The sequence below is a fragment of the Motacilla alba genome, chromosome 2 (assembly GCF_015832195.1).
Source record: "Motacilla alba alba isolate MOTALB_02 chromosome 2, Motacilla_alba_V1.0_pri, whole genome shotgun sequence".
Taxonomy (NCBI): domain Eukaryota; kingdom Metazoa; phylum Chordata; class Aves; order Passeriformes; family Motacillidae; genus Motacilla; species Motacilla alba.
Window position 1 is genome coordinate 26756801 of NC_052017.1, and position 20866 is coordinate 26777666.

A 20866-nucleotide genomic window follows, 5' to 3' on the forward strand; every position below is an offset into this window, starting at 1 on the left:
ATTCACAGCCAGGAGGAGCTGATATAATAAGGCTTTTTCTACCCCTCCTCAGAGAGGGTGGTCTCTCAAATGTGTGCTTGGAGCTCAGAAGTGAACAAGTGTAGAGAAAGTTGTGTCATTTGCTGCGCTCTCTCTGACCTGTGGATGAATTGCAAGCCTGAGCTACTGATGATTTCAGTCTCTCAGTCACTCACTACATCCAATTTTTGATGTGTCACAGGGAAGTTACTAGTATAGCAGCAAAATGGGATTGAATTTTCTGCTTTGGCCAAGGAGACTATTGTTTAGTTCTCATTCTTTTGATTTGTTCATCTGTTTTGGTCCAGTTTAAATCACTTACAATACATGTTTTAAAATTCCCCAACAATATATCTTCATTAGCACTACAGTGCCTTGAAAATAATTGATAGGTAAATGACAATGTTTCAATGACAAGAGAGGTCATAGTGCTGAGCTTATAATGGCTGGTAGTTTTTACTTCTAATTATGAAATTCAATTTTAGATGTTCAGGAAAAGTTGCTTTCTGCTGACAGCAAATAACGCTATTTTATTTTCAGATTTTGCCAAGCACTTGCAGATGTCAGCAGTACAAGGCATGTAATTTAGCAGTAATAAGCATGTGATTTAAATTGTTATCTAGCACAGACATTGGACATGCTACTTCCATTTTGCTCATCCTAGTTGCAGGACTCTCCAGCAATTGTGTCAGTTTTTCCACCAGCGTAGCATATTCCCATATTACCCTGCCTGTCAAATAATAGACAGACAGTGACTTTGCTGTAGGGCATGAGGGCAACAGCTTCTCTGCTGGTAATACTTGCTGTCACTTCTTTGGAATGGGTGATGCTCACTACTAAGGTCTGACAAGCTCTCTCATCTCAAAAACATTGTAGATTTTGTTACATCACACGAAAGCTGAAATAAACTTATAAGGTTTCCATTTCTGTAACACTGTCCATTCACCCTGCGAAGGGATTACAGTGCACTTTCAGGACTGCCAAACAGCACTATAAGTCATGATTTTCCTGGTAGTTTTTGTTAGTGGTATTCAGGCTTAATATAGATACTTGTTTCAACTTGTTTTAGTTGAATTTAATAAAGATAATTAGAATGTAAACCAAATAATTCAATATAATGACATAGTAATATTTAGTAGGAATAAATGTGGCCTGACCATTTTTTCAATTATGTACAATAAGGTCTTACTATGAGGTTTCTATTATTAGATATGGGCTTCTTTCTCTTGCCTTCCAGTGAAAAAATACTGTTTGAAGTATCTCCTTCAATTTTAAACTTTAGCAAGGACCAAGGCAGTAAGGAGTTTAAACATATTATCATGGTGGTTGCACTGACCATGCTAGTTAAGTTTCTGTTTGCTCATCTTTGCATGTAGTCTATTTTGCATAACACTGCAGAGTGTATGTGTCAGGTCATTATTTGAGTGCTGCAGGATCAGCTGCCTCGTCTCTAGACTTCTGTTTAGTTTCCTTTTATTTCATTTCTTTACTGTATTGCATTTTTTCAGTGGAAATAAATTGTCAGTATACATGTCAGCACAGGATTCTCATCCAAACCCCTCAGGAAATATTTTCTAGAACTGCAAATACGCAACACACCAACCCTGGCAAGTAATATATTTTTGTACACATTTTGTGTTCTAAAGAAATATTGGATGATTTTGCTTATTAGCCAGGTGGAAGCATTTTTTCTTTGGCTTTCACACAGTGAATATGCAAATGTATTTGGACACTGTAATATTACATTTTTAAATGTTTGAAATGATATTTTATATTTAAAAGAATTTTTAATATGTGAAATGCATTTCAAACCTTTAAATTTGATCAGATGAAAAGAAAAAGTGCACAATTCAATTCCTGTAGTCCATGGAATTTTTTTCTAATCAAAAACAAAGTTGGTGATTAAGAAAGTCTGTGGAGTCTGTTCTGAGGAGTGCAGAAGTGTCTGCTCTACTCATGCATTGTGCAGGTGACTAACTCGTTATGGTTTATGGAATTTTATCTTTTTCACTATGACTTTTCTCCAAACATGGGAAGTATTTCCTCACACAAGTGTGTTGAAAATAAAACAATGAACCCAAAGACCTAATGTTAACCTCCAAAAATTTAGGAAATACTGAAGCTGAGGTGGCATGCAGTGCTTTAAGTGCTTTTTTGGCTATGTGTGACTTTGCAGCCTTTAATTACTTCATGCTATGATTATTTAATTTTCTTACCTAAGACCCCTGCCTTTTCTGATTTAGCTGTTGGAGGTCACTAAAAGGGATTAATTTGGGTTGAGGAGAAAGTCTGTCTTTAAGGTTTGCAAGGCATGAGAACTGAAGCAGTGATTTCAGAACTGGGGAAAAGAAGTTTGACCTTATGTTTGAAGTAGTTGAGTTGTTGCCAACAAATTGAATTTTGTCTTTGTCTCTCCTCAGAGCTGCTGTGAATGCCACACAAAATTAACATTTTGAAATGTTTGGTAATTTTTTCTCCTTGTTTACTCTTGCCCAACTTGGATCCCTTGGCTCTTCCTGTAAAAATGCTGAATTCTCTGAGCTGAAGTGGGAGATAGTGTATATGTACACACAAGAAAACCCTATTTGAATGTAACAGATGAGGTTGGCATGCCATAGTAATATAGTACTTAATCTTGCCCTAAATATGTTTTATATGTGCTTATTTTATCATTCAATGCAATACAATTTTACATTGTTATATCTAAAATACATTTTTAAAATTACGAAATAAAATCCATACACGTCTTTTAAATTAATTCAGACTTGCTTCAGTTACATATTCTGACAAAGGATGGCCCTCATTTCGTCACCTTAAATCACAGAGATTTTTGCACCTTCTTTTGAGGACAAAACTTGGAAGCAAATGTACTGCCATCATGGAACCCAGCATTGCAGCTGAAAAATGATAAAAAGAATACTCCTAATAAATCTGCTTGCTGCTTCAAGCAGAACATATTATAATGGGACAAAACGTTCAGTTTCTATGCAACATTTTTCAGCCAGAACTTAGGAATATTTTAAGGTAGTTTACAGAAAAATTACATAGTGGAATTCACTAACTGTATTTGTCTTCTACAGGTGTGAATATTATGATCTATGTTATGATATGGTCATAAAGAATGATAGAGTTAGACATTTTTGTGTTTATTTGTATATTTTAAAGTTTCTTGAGGAGAGTTTAACTAGCACTTTGGTTTCTTGTGTGGCGTAGAAAGAAAGATTTTTTTTAATATAGCAACTGGATAATATTTGGTTATTTTGAAGTCATTGTTGTCTTCTTGGGTTTGTGAGGAGCAGTAAAACATTGTCATTGGAGTGATTTCCTTAAAATTGAGCAAGAGAAAATAAGCCAAATCTGTAAGGCCATATGAAAATTTAACTAGTCCTTACACCACTTATGCCCTGTTTGAAGAACTTAGCACAGAAAAGGGTTTCAGTACCAAGATGGTAAAAAAAAGGGTGAAATTTTACTGTATTGCAGTGTATTCACCTGGCTGAAGTGTTGCCAATTGTGTTTTAATATTTGCTTCCCAGGTATCATATTTGAAGAACATGAGTTGGCACAACCTCTGTTATTTTCTGGCAAACAGGTATAATACATCTATGTAATGAATAATTTATACCATAAAATGTTCCAAAAATAATCAGCCTTGAAATTAACTTAAGTTGGGACTTGATTTATGAATAGTGAATAAGTTAGTTGGTAGTAAATCCCCAGATTAATCCAAAAACTCAGATGCACTTAGTTGGCAAAGGATTCCCATAGTCTAGGTGGGAAGCTTAGGTTTTAATAAAAATAAATAAAAAAAAAAAAAAAAAAAAAAAAAAAAAAAAAAAAAAGTTAAGCACTGGAAAGTATTTGTAGAGCAGATGCTTACTTTTAGTATTTTGATTCTTCTCTGCATCAAAATCAATTTTACCAGTTCAAATATTTCCTGGTGCTGATGCCAGATCCTCATCATGGGCTTCTAGTACTTGTACTGTTTGGGTGCAGCTTAACTGTATTAAAAAAAAAAAAAGGACCAGAAAGTGAATAATACAATATAGCATTGTCTTTCGCATGAAAAAACATTGTCTGAAAAAGTCTCTCTTTGAAAGATGATAGTGCAACTATACCAGCCAGATGTTTAAAGAATAAAGAAATTGGAATATAGGGCTATTTTTTAAAATGTATTATTGTTGTTTCAAATGAAAAACCAAATTTTTGATTCTGAAAGATAACACTGGGATAGATCAAAAAAGTAATGTAAAAATAAATTGCCAATTAGGAATGCAAAGTGAATTTTTTTTTTTTTGCATTAAACTTCGACAAAAAAACCAGCGTTAAAATAAACCTGCTAAGAGTCTCTTTTCCCTGTGGCATGTTCTTAGAAAATTGAAATTTAAATTTGCACTGCAGTTTTAAATTATACTTTTTTGCAAAAAAAAAAAACAAAAAAGAAAAAGAAAAGAACCATTTTAATGGAACTTGGTCCAAAATTTTTTTGGTTTACAAGTTCATTTTCTTCCTCCTATTTTTTGTTACGCAGAAGAAGGAAGAAATCCCTTGCTGCTTACCTTCATTTGCTCTTTTTCATAAAAGACCCAGCCATATACAGTTTTTTCCAAAACTGAAACGTTGCACAATGTTTTTTGTCTTAGTGTGAGAGCAGTAGTTCTTCACAGGGTGGTTCAGGATCAGACTGCTCAAGTGGGTTCATAGGTCCTGCCGGCACATCTGCTCCAGAGTGAGTTCCTCTCTCCATGGGGACACAGCTGCTGCCAGGAGCCTGATCCAGCACAGGCTTCCCACAGGATCACATCTTTCTTTGGGCGTCCACCTGCTCTGATGTGGGGCTCCTCCGTGGGCTGCAGGTGGATCTCTGCATCCCTGTGATGCTCCATGGGCTGCAGGGGCACAGCTGCCTCGCCATGGGCTGTGCATGGGCTGCAGGGGAACCCAGCTCTGGCACCTGGAGCACCTCCTGCCCCTCGTTCTGCACTAACTTTGGTGTCTGCAGAGCTGTTTTACTCACTCCTTTCTCCAGGTGCTGTTGTGCAGGTTTTTCCTGCTTCTTAAGTACATTATCCTTGAGTACACTGTCCATGTTGCTTGTGGGCCCAGTCTTGACCAGCAGTGGGTCCCTCTTGAAGCTGGGTGGCGTTGGCTCCATCAGATGGAGGAGAAGCCTCTGGCAGCTTCTCACAGAAGCCACTCCTGCAGCTTCCCGCCCTGCTACCAAAACTTTGCCACATAAACACAATACAAAAATGTAGCAAATTTATTTTTATGAGGCTTTGTATCACACAAATCAAATTATTACTGAGGTAGTCCTACTTTTCAAAAGTTGTCTTGATCATTTTACTTTGTTGTGATGAAAAATACATTACTGAAGTAAAAAGCTGGATGACTGAAATTAGAAACAAACTTGTTAATAAACTATTGCTTTGGTTAAAATACGCACCCAACCAAGTCCAATTGCCAGTGGAACATTTAAGAGGTACCTGATTAATATAATACTGGAAATAAATCATAAACAGCATAGAGGTTGTACATGTTTAATGCATGTAATCTAAACATACACAATCTAATATTTAAATGACTAAAGCTCTAGTTTATGTATAACGAATATTACTTACTCTAAGGTAGTGGATAAGGAAGCAAAATCTCTTCATGGGCAGCTTTTTCTCTTCATGAAATGCTGCTGCTACTCTGTACCTTCTTTAGGTTATGCTTCTAACAAAATCTGCTTACAGTTATGGTTTATCTGGGTAATAGCTCTGCTGCTGAATCGTGACTTATGCTTCCTAAGCCATGACAAAATGAAATTACAGCCTACGTGGCCTGTTGCTGTAGTACTGAGTGGCAAGAAATGTCTGCTGGGAGCTAACTGCAGTTGGGAAAAATCCAGAAATCACCTAGTGTCTTGATTGAAATAAAGCCACCAAATATGGTTTTATGCTAACGCAGTATGAGAGAATAAAAAAACAAAAGCAGTTTTTGAGCTCTGAGCAGCACACCACAACAGGAAGATTTTATACATCCTCTTTGGTGTGTACCTATGCTTATTCTCAAAGAATGTGAGAAGGTTGAAAGAGGAGTAGTGTATAGGAAGGACAAAAGAAACAAGGTTTCTTGCACCGTACAGAACTGTAGGCTTTTTCTTGCTTTTGAAATCTGATTTCTAGATATATACAATATTGAGAAGCATTGTGACAATGAAGTTTGCATATTGAAGATGCTATATTGAAATATAAAAGACAGAAAATACTGTTTTTAATGTAAATTTGCTTCATCTTACATTCCTTTTCAAGTGAAGTCACAAAAGGAACATACGTATGTGTCACAGTTGCTTCATGGTAGCTTTCAAAGAATCATAGCTTACAGCACTGATGTACATTCAGATTTACTTTGTTAATCCAGTTTTCTTCCTATTTCTAGAGTTCCTAAAATAAGGAGCTCTTTGGGTATTGATAATTAGGGACTTCATGCTCATAGTGGAGCCATAAACAAATTTAGGAATAAATTGTCATTGATCATCACTACTTTCAGTTAATAATCAATTTGGAAATTTAGATTGCTATACTTAGTAGAATGTGTTGAATTTGGTAATGTCTGGGGAAAAAAAAAAGTATAAATAAAAAGCTTGTAACTGACCTGAATTTTTAAACCTTTTGGGTCTTGATTAAATTCTTGGGTTAGATGAGATAGGCTTCCAGGAGAACAGTATTAAAAAAAACCCCCACATTTCCATTGTGTATAATCTTGTTTCATTTGAATATTCATCAAGAATTAAGTAGTCAACAGGAGCTTGCAAGGTGTGTGCTTTAACAATGACATAAACAGGGACTCCTGATGTGCAAAGGTATGTCTGGAGGCTGGTGGCATCCTGTTGCACCCTAATGTTGCAAAGTGCTGTTCTGTTTCTTCCAGATTTCTGAGATAAATTTCTTAACTTAGGAATATATTTCTTGTCTTATGTTTTACATAGAAATAGAAGGTATGTAATTAAAGAAGAATTATATATTTTAATTCCTCATCAGTCCAGCTATATTGCCCTGCAAATTATTTTAGTACATCACCTGTAATCATATGACAGAAGAAGAATTAGATCTTTAATTGTTAGTCTCTGTATAAGATTTGAACACATTATCATAGTTACCCAATTAAGTGCTCATGTTTACTCTCAAGGTTGATTTTATTTTCAAGTCTTTCAAAGAAATGTAGCCATATATGTCACTTTAAGTAATGTGTCACTCATCAGTATAAATTGCTAATGCTGCCTGGGCAAAATCAAATCATATTGAACGAGGGGAGAGAAAAGTGGGGGAGAAAAACCAAAAAAGTGCCATTTTATGAACTGCTAGGCAAGTAATGAATTTTAGTACAGACAAGATTTGCTTTTCGTCATCGTGTTAGATAGTGGAAGTGAGATTCAGTTGCCATTCTCAAACAGAAATTCTCTTAGTGGTAGCCACATTTAATCACATTTCCCAGAAGACAGCTGGATATTGCCAATTCGTGCTGTGTCAGCCACTTTCTCTGCAAAGGAGTGTCTCATCACTTGGGTTTTAGCATTCTGTAGCAGAAAAGTTCCATCCTCTTAAAATTGGCTCAGCAGATAGCTTGTGTGGGAATATAGCTGCAAGAGCATTACAATCAGTTCTACCAAGAAAATGCACGGCTATTACATGGAATTTTAAGATGGTTTTTGAAAAGATTTTCACAAAACCTTTAAAATGTATAGTGCATTGTTAAATTCCAGTAGCAATTAAGTTTATCTTAGATTTTTTAGTAAATGTGGCTTTGGTAACTGTTGAAAATTATTATCTGGTTCAGTGGTTTGAAACATCTTTGTGCATGTTTGAAAAGTCTTAAGCATATTTCAGCTGTGACAAACATTACCAAAACTTATATGTGGAAAACCTTGGAATCTATAGATATAAAATTTTTTTCTAGCTACTACTCTCATGAAGATGAAAGGGCAGATGGTATCCTTTCAGATGTGATATAAATAGCCAAAGATAAGTGTCAAAAAGAAGATAAAATAGCAAGATAACTCCGTATTTATGGAAGGTACCCACAAGTGTACTTCGAGTGAGTTAATCACATCACATACTTATTTTTGGAAATAGAAGAGTGTCAGCAGAGTGATACAGTCATTGACATACTGAATATTAAATCTGTAACCAGTACAATGCAATAAATAAGGATACATATGAGGTACTAATATTTACAAGCATATTTTGTATCACATGAATATGCATTTGCCCTACCACATTCTCCTACTGCATATTTCCACTGCTTGTTTAGTTAAATGCATTGCACAAGACAGAGGAATTGCAGAACAAAGTGATGTTCTAAATACTTTGTTTTGTAACTTGCTGGTGGTAAGAAACTTCTTGAAGGTCTTTAAAATGTTTGTTCTCATGTAAGAATATTAACATTTAAAGGTAATTATGAGAAAATACAAAAAGATTGAGATTTGGGAGCTGTGGTCTATTAATCTGTTAATAATTCTCTCACTGAATGAGCTGCTGGCCTGTTGTTGTTTATGTGCTTTCTGGGTGTAGCATAAACAGAGACTGAAAAACTCCTTTAAATAAAAATAGTAAAATAGTCAGAAGACAATAGATCTGCTGGCTAATAGACAGTGATTAATTTTACCCACTGACTCATCCCTCCATGCAAAACAAGCTGCTTCAGCTAAAGAACAGTAAAATGGTTTGGGCATTCCCTTGGGAATATTATTTTGAACCCTCTTAGGAGGAGGAGGAGGAGAGTGAGCTGAGATATTCCCTATGATATGGAATGTGTTCACCAGTTAATTCAGGGCAGCAGTCAAACCATTGTCTGAAAATAAGGCATAAAATATGTCTGTCTCTCTTATGTTTTCTCTTTTAATTTGGGAAAAATTAAAATGGAAAAAAGTGGGGACAGTTCTTAAATCCCAGAGAGCTTCCAGTGAATCTCAGGAGGAGGAATGGGGGCTGTTGATGATCCAGGGTAATGCTGCTGAACTCTGAATAAAGCTGGTATTTAAAATACCCAGTTGTTTTGGAAAATTCTGTTACTGGCTTAAATGGTCCTACATTCTCATATGCTGATTCTGATGGATTTATTTTGGTTAAGGTCAGAAATGCATTTGTGAAAAGAATCACCCAGTTGCCACTAGTGGCTCTGCTTTCTTTCATATTGTGGAGTGGTTTCAGGAGTGTGCCACGTGAGTATCAGTCAAGGGGCACTAAATCCTGGTATGTATTCTGGATAAGGAAGCAAAATCCTTCTGCTAATGGGCATGCTGTCTTCATGACCAAACTAGCTGTGTCTTTGAAATATGTGTTCTGCATCTGGCTGGTCCTCAACACCAACTGCTTTGCTCTAAAGAGCTGCTCCTGTCATACCACAGTTTCCTGGTATTGAAGGAATGTGTTTCAGTTTCATCTATTAAAAGAGTTGTTTTATTCCTGATTTGATAAGATAATTTGTGGCAATCTGGTATTAGTAGTCTCAAGATCAAAAGCCTAAAAATTAATACACAGATCTATATTGCTAGAGTATCAAATTTCAACATTTGTCCATTTGTATAAGTACTGTATCCTTTTAACTGAAAGCATCTGATCTACAGTGATAAGAAACCATATTTAAGAGTAAGGGACTTGCTGTATGTTTTCTAGTACAGAGGAGAAAAAAAAAAGAATTTTGTCTGGTAGGAGTAATCTCCAGAAAAAAAAAAAAAAAAAAAAACACCACAGGGAAAATATAAATATGCTTCTAGGAATGAGGCAGTAAAGTTGACATTTTGTGTGAATTTAGCCTCATCATTCCATGTATCATTTACAGTGTTCTTAATTAGGGAGGAATGAGGAATTTCCAGGCTTTTATGGGAGTACTTTAAAGCTGCAGCAATAGTTGTAACCTTTCAATTCCTATGAGCTCAGCAAAAGATGGCTGATTAATGTCATGTCTTAAACTGTGTCAACTGGGCTGTTCATTCCCTTTTTTAGTAAACATCCCATTGTCAGTGCAGCTCAGTGTGCCACATAAAATATCCTAGTGTTTTAGCTGGCTACTTTAATTAATAAGACTATGTATCTCTGTTTACTAGTATAAAGTTAAATGGAAATTTTCTTTCATTATTCTAGTGACTAGCATGAATGAATAAATCAAGGGCACCCACAAAATAATGTTGCTGACATTTGTTTGAAGCTTCTCAAAGGATGTAAAGGATCCTTTTTTTATTTGGCACATTCAGATATTAGAAAGATCTCGGAGTGTGTAGGAAACATTTTTATAGAAAGCTTTTTATAGAAAGCTACTGTTAATTCTTTTAAAAATGTTTTTATAGCTTTGAATTAATGTTTTGCTTTTCTGGTTTATCAATTGAAAAAAAATTATGGCATTTTTTAAGAAGAGAGAGGGATAGGAAGAACAGGAGTGAGAAAAGCATGATGGCAAAATCAATGGGGCTACAAGAAGCACCCTTGGCATAAAAGGAGAGCTGTAAGCAAACACATATTCATAAGAATGAGAAAATATCACTTGGAAAATACACAGAAACCCTTACAGGGGAGAATGGGGTGAATTAAGAAATAGGATTGCAGGAAAGTGGAAGGGAAGATTTGGAGCTGAGAGCTTTCCCCTGGAGAAGGGTAGAGTGCTTATAGAAAACATCTGAAAAAAACAGGTGGGTCCCCTGTGAAGTTAATTTAGGGAGCTATAAAACTTATGTAATAAACTTAAACTGCAAAAAAGGATGTACTGAGCAATCCCTTTATTTTCTATCTATTTTTATTCTGTTCCCTTTATTTTTCTATTTCATCTTGCTACTGGAAGAAAATTCTGGAAGTGGGGAGAGATGAAAACAAGTCTTGATTTAAAAAGTAGCCTTTGACAATTTTATGATTCTTTTGGCGATCACACATTTTAATATAACCCTGTTTTGCATTATGTTGGGAAAATCTGGACTTCAAGGAGTTGAAAAGCAAGAATCAGTTCTGATGAAGATGTAAGGAGCTAAATAAATATTACTTAAAGGACTTCTCAAAGATGAAAAAAAACCCCACAACCCTATGAATGTGCTGACCCTGTCTTGAGAATTAAGTTAGATGGTACAATTTAAAGCTTTGTTCCAACATCTGACAGACATACTCTGCATGCTGATGCATAATATCTGAAGATTGTGTGCTTGAAAGAAAGCCTTTTTTGAGCTACATTCTATTTTTGTTAGAATAAAGCAGCTGCTTTTTGGAGCAGAGATCTTCTCAAGTGTTCAATCTTCTCATTCAAGTTAAGAATTAGCCAAATATTGTGAGAAAATTTTGTGTATGCTTTCTTCCAAGCTGCTGAAGTAGACTGAAGCAAACTATTCTGACCATAAATAGTGCAAATGCACAGCTTGACCCTAAGAGATGAAAGTAAGTTTTCTTCTGTACCTTACTCCCAAGTTGTCACTGCCTCAGTAATCCAGAAGCACAGAAAGTTTGGAGCATTTTAAGCATGGCTTGAAAAGAAATACAGCTGGGTAAAACTTTCTTCTAGAGAGGCTATATGAATGGATGCTATGATCTGCCCCTGATCATTTCTGAAGGAATAAAACTTTGCTTAAGGAAGGAGACAACTGCAACTCCAAATGTGGCCTTACTAGTGGAGTTACTGTAGCTGCAGCACTGCTCTCCAGGAGTGATATCAGGTGACCTTGTACATCTATTGTTTAGAAAGTCTTGTTTTAAATGTTGGGTGTAAAATGCCCTTGTAATTTTGTAAGTATGCCAAAGTCAGTAATTGCAATACTATCTAACATACATACATCTACACAGTAAGTATGTACCCAGAGTAAAACCTCAGTAAACCTGTACCAGATTAATATTACGTACAACTATGGTGTGTGAGCTGCACATCACCTGTGTGAGAGACAACAGCAGCAAAATCAGAGTCCATGTTTACTGTGGCTCTAGATGCTTGGGCTGTGCTCGAGAATTTATTTTGCAACTCCTGGGGTTTGGGTTTGCGAGCTTTTTTTTTTGGATGGTGGAAAAAAAGATTGGAGAGATCAGAGCTGTACCAAACAGGCACAGGGAAAATGAAATATCCCGATCCAGCTGTAATAAATTATGTGTGCACAGTGATAAAAAGCTTTTTGAACTGAATAAAGTAACACCTATAAACTCCATCAAGTATAAAATAAGGACAAAAATAACTTTTAGGCTATAGTATCTGTCTGTAACCTAATTCACAATACAAAAAATATAGCAGAACAATACAGGAAGGAAGAGGTGTGGACAAAGAAAGGGAGAAAGTACTGAATTCCTCTTACATGCACTGATAATAGCATAGTACAGCAGTCTTGCCAGTATATTAATATCCTGCAAAAGGATATTCGTATAAAATCTGTTGCTCTGGTGCACCAGATAATTACAAATTATACAAGACATAGGACATTTAACACACACACACACACACAAAAAGATAGATATTGGGTTTTTCCCTTTAGTGAAGAAATTCTAAAAATTCCTGGTGATGATTTACATGATCATATAGAAATTTTTGGCAATAGTTTAAGCCGTACTATGTCTGTGGTCAATACTCATAATCCATGAAATAACAGAGAAGTTGTATTTCTTATTTTATACACACAGGAGGAGTTTAGTGTTTTGAGTGGCTATAATTAGAAGTTTAATTCCCTTTTTTGTATTCAAATGTGGTTTTATTAATTACAGCATTTTAAAAGATAATTTTAAATACAGTTCAAAGACTTCTGGGGTCAGAGAAGGCAGCTATTGAAAGTGTAGCTAAAAGAATAACTTTTGAATGTTGGGAAATAGTGAATGGTGAGAAAGTAAAAAGGAAATACAATAATCCAGGAGACTTTGAATGAGAAGGTGGAGAATTCAGTCCCACAAGAGGTAGGATTAGTACACTGAGTAATGGAAATGTAGAAAATATGTGAGCTAAAAAGGGGAAACTAATTCAGGTTCCAGAGGTCAGTGAATGATAATACCTTCAAACAGTAAAATGTTCTTCTGTTTTCTGTTTCTATTTGCATGTGATAAAGTTAGAAGAATAGATATGAATAACATTTTGAAAATGCTCTTTCTAGCTTTAAATATATGTAATTTTCTTTTTCTATTTGAAGAAGGCATCCAGAGAATACAGATGACCCTGTTTCCTTTCACAGTTTAATCAAACACTTCTAGTAAAACACTAACACTTCTAGTAAAACACTAGTAGCATGTTTATTTTAAAACAAAAGTTAAGGTGGGTATTCACCTTTTGCACTTGGAAAGCTGGGTAGATTTCAAATATGCAAGTATACTTTGTCAGTGGTGTAGTTTATTGGAAGATAAAGGGATAATAAATTGGAGCAGGTAGGTATTTATTGGAAACTTTTACCCTTATTAATTCCGTCATATTGCAAAAGGACCTTGAAGAAAAAAAGCAAAATTAGTGTGAGGCTAAAGAATGTAATTTAATTTCTATATTTAGAAAACAGATAATTATAAAAGGTTTTTGTTTTGTTTCTGTTTCTTAAAGATGGCAGAGGTTTTAGAGACAGCTTAAGTTTTATTGCTTGAACTGAGGTGGTTTCACAGTGAGCTGAGAAAGAGACCTTGTTGTATTAACAGTGTATAAACATAGAAGTCATCATCCCCTTCTCCAGAGAGAGAAAATAGCCAAGGACATAACAGCAGTGTTGCCTCTGTGACTGGCAGCACAGGAGGTTAGCACATGAATGTTAGAGGTTGCATTTGTAATTTCCTATCTTTGGAGAGGGCAGAAAAGAGAGGATATTGTCAGATGTTGAATAAAAGCACCATGAAGAGAATGACAAAGGCATAATAAAAGACAAAGGGAAATTTTACAACTGTGGAGCATGACTTAAAAGTTTAAAGCCCATATTCTTGCTTCATTAACTAACACAGAGTAAAATCTGAGGAACAGCAAAGTGATTGATCTTGCATGTGAGTAGATTGAGATAAACTCTGCGTTTCTCCCTGGGGATTTGGTTTGGCCACCTGTGAACTGTGGAGAGCTACAGAAATCTTGTCTGTAGCAGATCTTCTGAAATTCTGGCTAAGATGTTGAGAATACTTTCAAAGTATGCCCCTGGGGTGTAAGAATACGAAGAATCGGAGTGGTTGCTCAGCTGCTTGAGTGATGTTCCGCGGTCTGGGCTGGAGAGGCACTGTGTGTCTGACCCAGGAAGGCTTTTTGTGTGCAGCGCTGGAAATGACACTCTGTGAGCACTTTAGCACTTCAATAAAAATGTGCTAATTTCATCCCATAGTGCTTCAACTGTAAGAAGCTGTCTTCATGTTTCAGAAAGGCCTTTTTTTCCCCCTCACTTCTGTGAGTCTAAAGGGGACAAGTATTTCTACTTTGTTACTGTTAGAAGTCTTTGTTAGTAACTTTGGCGTCCAATTCATTACTGCAGTCATGTTTTCACAGCCTGGTGTAAGAGATAAACCCTTTGCAAATGAAGACAGCATCCATTTTCTTTCTACCTCAGGCCACACAGAATTGATTGGGGTAATAAAATGACAGTACGATGTAATATACTGACGGCTCTTTAATTTGAAAACTAGTTCCAGGCTGATTCAGAACTTGTTTAAAGCTAATTTATGACTTGTGTAATTCTCAACTGGACCAAGGTAAAGGATGATATATGAAAAACGATGCAGAGTTAACATAATATATTCAAACCTGTCAGCTTGAAAACATCTATAAAGGATTTGTTTCAACCCTATTCTAGTTTTATTCTAAAGAAGCAATAGCAGAAAAGGTAGTGGCTGTTAGGCTGGTGTGAACACTGTTGTAAGACACTATTTTTCCATCATCATGTTTCAAATGGAAGTTCTTGAGCTTTTTAGAAAAGTATTTTATGCATAGTTTAAAAATATAAAAATATACATTGGTTTTTCTTTAAAATAAGAAGCAATGTTGGGTTTCTATTTTGTTAAGTCAGTATCTGTGCTGACAGTAGCATGGATTGGTAAATACAGCATTTTGCTACCATGGCGTTCACTGTGTGCTTTGCCTATATAAGTTTATACAGACTACACATGTCTGTATATACATATGTGTATCCTATTTACATATACTATGCATACCTGTATATGTGTCTCAATCTGGAATTAAAGGTCTGGTTTTTGAAAAGCAAAATGTGAGAATAGTGAAATTCTTAAATTAAGTCATAACATCAGCATAGCATAAAACATAAACATCTCCCTTTGAAATCTATCACTTTCATGTGGCTTGCAGATGAAATCCACATCTGTTCTGTATGCATTATTGATTTTTCAGCACACTGTGTCAGTGTTCCTTTGCACAGAAAAGCACAAAACTGAAGGCACAGTGTGTGCTCCTGTATGATAGATGCAAAGAGTAAGTACACCGATTGGAGTGAAGGGAAGAAGAGAACTGAATACTGCAAAAACTAGTAAGCAGATTCCATCCCAGGACTAGAATATCTGACTGTTATGTATTTGTATAAACATATAATTAAAGGATGATTTTTTTCAGAAAGGAGATTGATCAAGCCTATGCAGTTGAGGTATCTTAGACTGCATGAACATTTAGGTCACAGGAAAAAAGCCATAGTTAAAAGCAGGGATATCTTTCTTGCATAAACATAGCAAAATGTCTGCACATTTCATTTCATTTCCTCTTCAAGAAGGTTCATGTTCTGAGGAGCTTTGATCAAAATCTGCATTTTTTACTGAGAATTTGGAATTTATTTTTTTATAATGTACTTATATTTTCACAAGGTATTTCTACATTTTAAGGAAGCTGGAAGTACCATTTTGTGTCTTTCCCCCATAATTTATTAATTAATATAACTAAATAGTGTGATCCATTATAAAGCTATGTATTGATCCATCTGACTTGAAAATGCAGATTTGTGATTTTTCCTGTGTAGTTTAGAAAATACAATAATGACTTAATGAAGTGGGAAGGGCTTAAGCACCAGAAAAGACATGTATCAAAATAGTTACTGTAATTATATGTCCATAAACCACCACGTCCATTACTGCTACAGCTGAGGCTGACAGATCATTGAAAAGGCCATTGTCATTGTTTTCATCATGCAGGACCTTGAAAAAATAATAAAGTGACTTTAGGACAGTAAATTTTAATTATTTTTGGCATATATTTTTCCTTGTAACACTTCTTTGGTAAAAATATTGATTCAGGTCAATGGTAGTGGTTTTTTGCCTTTCCAAGTGTAGATGCTGCTAATACTCTTTCAGGTTGTTTTACTTGCCAGAATACAAGTACCAGGATTTCTAACCAAAATTGTTGCTCACTTGGCCACATATTCATAACACACCTGGGAACAGCTCTGTGAAAGTTCTCATTTGCACCTTGCAGCATTTTTATTGTGATAACCATCCATGAAAGGATCTCATTCCCCTTACTGAATATGTCTCTTTCTGAAAGCTGTATTTCATATGTTGTCAAACTAGTTCAGAACAACAGAGATTGCCTGTGTTGCATATTTAGATTGCAGAATAGTCTGGATTGGAAGGGACCCACAAGGATTATCAAGTTCAGCTCTTTAGGTGAATGGCCCATACTGGGATCAAACGCAGGACCCTGGCATTGTTAGCACCATGCTCTGACCAACTAACAATGTGAAAAGAGATAATAAAACCAGAGCAATTGGGAAGGGAGGCATATTTGCTTGGATTCGTTTCTGAATAATAAAGTAAATTAGGTTTCCATCCATCTTTCTAAAAATAACAGTATTAAATTAGCCAGCTGGTTCTTAGGGGAAGGATGGCCAAGCTGCTGGAGAAGAAGATGCTCAAGATTTGATAAAAAAAGAATCCATGGACCTGTTGAGACAAAGGAATGAATGTAAGCTTACCAAATTGCAGTTGCTCAGATAATTTTTGAAAAACGCTGTCTATTACTTTAAAAAAGCAAGTAACTGAAAATGGTTGCCACCATTATCTGGCCACAGGCAACAGCAGCATAACAAAACCTTGTTCAGGTACAAAATACAAGCAGAATTCAAGGAGAAAAATCACTGAACCAACGGATTCAGACAAGTGTATAATTTTCTTCCGGCAGATGTGTTTGTTACTTTTGTTTTTGTAAGAAGCGCAGAAGAGCTCCTGGAAACATATTGAGCTGATAAATGGCATTGATTTAATTTTCTCAAGGAGAAAACAGTATTGTTCTATACTCAGAGTGAGCTCATGGCTAATTGAGTAAACAAGAGAAAATATCCTTATCATCATAGTTGACTGGGACCAAACTGAGGTGGCCTTTGAGAAAGAAGATGTTTGCCTGTACAAGTCCAGGGAAACCAGTGAGTTGTCAGGATGAATATGATGTAAATTTCCTTTTGATGGCATACATAGCATGGGGAAACTTAGACTTTTATTATCAGAATGCTAGAGATGTTTCTTCTTGCAGCTCCCTCTGTTAGGCTGATATTCTTCCAAGATATCTCATTTTTTCTCTTGTTCCACAGATCCAGCATTATGCCCATAAAACAGTTCAGTGCAATGGCAGTTGGACTTTACTGTTAACATTTTAATTGATGGTATTCTTTAGTCTTCACTAAAAGCAGTTTTTTAACGAAAGCTGTTATTTTCCTAAAATATCTTCCTCATACCAAACCTGAATTTTAAAGTGTCACATCACAAAATGGCCCAGAGCATCCTTTTTCAAAGTCGCAGAGAGGTGATGCAATGAGAAAGGTGTAAAAAATCTTTATTAGAAGTATTTTAGCACAGAAGTATTTTTTCTACCTTATAGTCTTTGGGAACTCCCTCCATGTGTTAATTCTTTTACAGTATCTGGTCTCACCAGATGTGATTCTCTGTGTGATTCAGTAATGGTTGTTGGACCAGTGCTCATTTTTTCCTTTTCCATGCAATGGGCTAAACTGCAATTGCTGAATATTATCATTATGAAATTTTAATTTACATCTTACAGGTTGTTATGTTTGAAAACTTAATAATGAGTTCTGCAGCTTGCAGTTTCCAAAAGCATAATCTTGATTTCCTTGCAATTAGTGAATGTAGAAAGAAAGTGATATATCAAAAGCACATACTCTGCTTGCTAAGTGATGACATCTAGAATACCTTCTGTAAATGAGTCTTACGACAAGCACAGTAGAGATTGTACTGACTAATGAATTTTTTCTCTGCATTAAAATGTCTCAATCTATGCTGTTATCAAAACCTCTGTGTGAAGCAGTGAAAGTATTAGAGTGGTTTTTATTTTGAATGATTTAGTCATGTTGCGTGGCAGAATCAAGGCAATTTGGAAATAGAATATAAATTACTTAAGAATTTTTATTAACTTTACTGTAACATTAAATTTACTAAAATACAGCAAACTCTACTAACTTTAACTTTACCAGATTGTGTGCTATGTTGATTTGCAATGATTGGTAAAATACATTTGTTTGGGATATTTCTAGCATGGCTCCTGCTGTTTTGCAGAAGCATCCATCTGGCATAAGTGAACAAAATGTAATATTCCCTTCCTTGCAGTTCAGGAGCAGGGGTAGGTATGGGTAAAAAACCATGCTTATTCAGAACTTTGCAATTCTGAAATGCTGTAACTACTTAATAAGTCTTAAACTGCTCTAATGAAGAAAATATTATTATTTCAAGAGAAAATATATGACAGATGTTTTTGACTCAGAGAAAAGAAGCTGCCCAGAATAAAAAGAGTAGAGTTTCAGACCTCAAGTTTTTTTTATTTCTCTCTCTGTGCTTAAAGCACAGTTCCTCTGGAAAGTCTCATTTTTTTGGCGTGCCACATCAACACGCTGCTGAGGGGTCTGTTTGTGTCTGTTGCCCTCAGGACTCCGAGCCGTCAAATGAGGTGGTCTCAGAGGCCCCAGGTAACGTGGTACCCTCTACCTCAAGAAGTAGCTCTGAAGAGCTGATATCGGTGGCACAGAAACGTCCAGAAGAGGTAGGACATTCTGTGTCTGTTTTTTTTCCAAGATTAACTGTTGGGGAATACACATTTGCCTCTGTTTTTCATGCCTACTGTTGTGCTACTAATAACAGAGACTTTTTAAAGATAAGAGCTCAGTCTTATACTCCCATATAAACAGCATGCAAGACCAAGGTAAAACTCAGGACTATTATTAATGGTACCTACAAGTATATTCCATAAGATATGCTACTTTTTAAAAACTGTTTCTTACTGTCAGTAATTAGGACTTTTTTATTATTGTTCCTATCTGTCATGCCATGACAGTAACAGGAGCCCTGTTAGATTCTGGCTAAATAAACTTCATTACAATGAAGAGTCAGAAATAGAATCTGTACATAGGTATGTAGGTAGATACAAACTTTTATCATCTTTCACAAAATTTCAATATGTCTTACTTCTGGCTTGTTGTGAAGGAAAGACTCTTTCTGAGTTTGCTATTTTTTTCTAAAAAAAAAAATTCTGGCTTGTGTGAAGGAAAGACTCTTTCTGAGATTAGGCCTTTCTTTGTTCCCTTGGTTTCAAAAAGTGATGTAGTATGGTCGTAAGTTCATGCTTCCTGTTGTTGTAAGCAAAGGTAAGGTAGTTCCATAGGGCAGCCAGTGACTCAGGGTGTTGTCTGTCCCTGCTGTACATCCCTATCATAGTACACTGTTACAGACATATTTTATGAAAATCCTTTTGTCAGGATTTTCTTCTCCTGAGAAGCTGAGAGGCCTCAAGAATAAGTGTAAACAATGATTATTTGCTGCTGTGGAATGCAATGGGTGCATTGTTGATTGGTCCATGTTAAGTGTTTCTACTTAATAACCAATCTAGGATGCAGCTGGGTCAGACTCTCTGGGAGTCACAAGACTTTGTTATTCATTCCATTCTATTCCTGTCTTGCCTTCTGATGATTCCTTTCTCTCTGTTCTTTTAGTAGAGTTTTAGTTTAGCATTTTTAATATAATATATATCATAGTGTAATAAACCAGCCTTCTGAAACATGGAGTCAAGATTTCACGTCTCTTCCCACGTCCTGCGTACCTGGCAATGCCACAGTACACTACAGCTGCAGGAGAGGTTGTCTGTAGAATTCAGACTCATAACTTCATTTCATGGTGGCAATCATCTTCCCAGAGAACCATTATTATCCCTAAATTAATCTTTCCTGTGAGATGTAAGTCCTTTCTTTGTAGTAGCCTTAATACTTAATCTTGGTTTATTCAAACAGTTTACTTGGAATTACTACTATTCAAAATACATCAAATACCAGGTAGATAAAGACTAGTCTCTGCTGGTTTTTTCTGAGATGTCTTTTGACTGTAATTTTCACTGGAAAAGAGAGTATGAAGTGCTGGTCATTGAAAATACAGTGCCATTTATTGGTTTAGTGCAGCCTTTAGATAAATATCTTCATTTCTCTGATAGTCTTGTCACTTTGTCTGAAGAAGAGGGACGGTCTAGAGTGTGAAAACAGGAGAATTCTTAAGAGTGTCTCCTGGAATAAGACCAAGTAGATTCAGTTATTTTGGGATATCACTGCATATTCCAAGAAAGTCAGGTTATATCATCTAAGCAGTCGTGAGGATACAGTAGTACAAGCTTTTAGTAATACTTTTTTGTGTATTCCTGAGTAGCAAAGGGACCTCTAGTTTGTGGAGAGACGTGGGATCTGCCTTTTAATTCTCAGCTTTGTCAACTTACCTCACTCCACTGGAGAAATTAAAATTGAGAGCACAGATGATGTTCAAAAATAAAAAGAGAGCAAAACTCCTGCAGAAAGAGGAATGAAATATGGTTAGTTAGTAAAAGGTGACTAAGAGGAAGATGGGTATACAGTTTTTGCTTTTGTGGAATAAAAGCAGCTCAGCTGTGGGGGAGAGGAAGCTTCAGGGAATCAAAAGATGGAAATACA

At 35.8% G+C, this 20866-nt stretch overlaps 1 protein-coding gene across 3 annotated transcripts in view; it reads left to right on the top strand.

The window, feature by feature from the left end:
* PHF14 (PHD finger protein 14) overlaps window positions 1-20866 on the top strand; it is a 158525-nt gene that overhangs the window by 106352 nt on the left and 31307 nt on the right. For 2 of the 3 annotated variants that reach the window (XM_038130150.1, XM_038130149.1), the window contains exon 18: window positions 18829-18942. The exons of the other annotated variant lie outside the window; for it this stretch is intronic. In XM_038130150.1, coding sequence (XP_037986078.1) covers window positions 18829-18942 — 114 coding nt within the window. The remainder of the gene's footprint in view (window positions 1-18828; window positions 18943-20866) is intronic. 3 annotated transcript variants of the gene reach the window in all.